General features: G+C 61.8%; 1 protein-coding gene across 1 annotated transcript; it reads right to left on the bottom strand.

The window, feature by feature from the left end:
• Nucleotides 1-273: 273 nt before the first annotated feature.
• Nucleotides 274-939, bottom strand: LOC104458161 (zinc finger protein 256-like; the record flags this gene model as incomplete). The annotated part of the gene is made up of 1 exon (XM_010073173.1): nucleotides 274-939. A coding segment is annotated over one exon (666 nt), but the record flags the coding sequence as incomplete, so codon positions are not given.
• Between the last annotated feature and the right edge of the window lie 8 nt (nucleotides 940-947).

The following is a 947-nucleotide window of genomic DNA, read 5'->3' as shown; positions in this document are numbered from 1 at the left end:
TCCCCACAGGCAGCCGGTGCCAGAGCTGTGTCCCAGTTCCAGGTGACAGAAGCCAAATGTCCCCTCCAGTCCATTCCCAGCGGGGCTCCTCAATCCCTGGTGCCCGCTCAGGCTCAGGAGGGCTCTCGGCTGCCCACACTGACATGGCTCTGCATGGCTCCTGCTCCCTCGCTGCGGCTGGAAGCTTTGTGGTGTCCCCAAGCCGCCTCCAGCTCTACTCAGACCCCTGACAGCAGCAGGGTAGATGCCCAGAGGAAGAGCAGCGGTGGTCGCTTATCGCAGGTGGATCTGCTGGTGCTTGGTGAGGGATGACTGGTTGTAGAAGCTCTTCCCACACTGGGGACACTGGTGGGGCCGCTCGCCAGTGTGGATGCGCTTGTGCTGGACCAGGGTTGAGTTGTTGTTGAAGCTCTTGCCACAGCCAGTGCAGTAGTAAGGTTTCTCTCCGGTGTGGATGTGCTGGTGCTGGAGGAAGGTCGAGCTGTGGTTGAAGCTCTTCCCGCAGTTACCGCACCTGTAGGGCCGCTCGCCGGTGTGGATGCGCTGGTGCACGTTGAGGTTGGAGCTGCGCTTGAAGCTCTTCCCGCAGTTGCTACACTTGTAGGGTCGCTCATCAGTGTGGATGCGCTGGTGGCCCCTGTGGAAACTCTTCCCGCAGCCGTCACAATAGTAGGGTTTCTCTCCGGTGTGGATCAGCTGGTGCTGCAGGAATTCTGCGCTGGGTATGAAGCTCTTCCCGCACTCGCCGCACTTGTAGGGCCGCTCTCCGGTGTGGATGCGCTGGTGCACATTCAGCTTGGAGGTGTGGCTGAAGCTCTTCCCGCACTGGGGGCACCGGTAGGGCCGCTCGCCCGTGTGGATGCGCTGGTGGATGACAAGGTCTGTTCTCCGGCAGAAGCTCTTCCCGCACTGGGAGCAGGCGTAGGGCCGCTCACCGGTATGCAGCC

Source organism: Pterocles gutturalis, unplaced genomic scaffold (genome assembly GCF_000699245.1).
Source record: "Pterocles gutturalis isolate BGI_N339 unplaced genomic scaffold, ASM69924v1 scaffold5752, whole genome shotgun sequence".
NCBI lineage: Eukaryota > Metazoa > Chordata > Aves > Pterocliformes > Pteroclidae > Pterocles > Pterocles gutturalis.
Note: the sequence above shows the minus strand (reverse complement) of the source record. Positions and strands in the feature narration are given on the sequence as shown.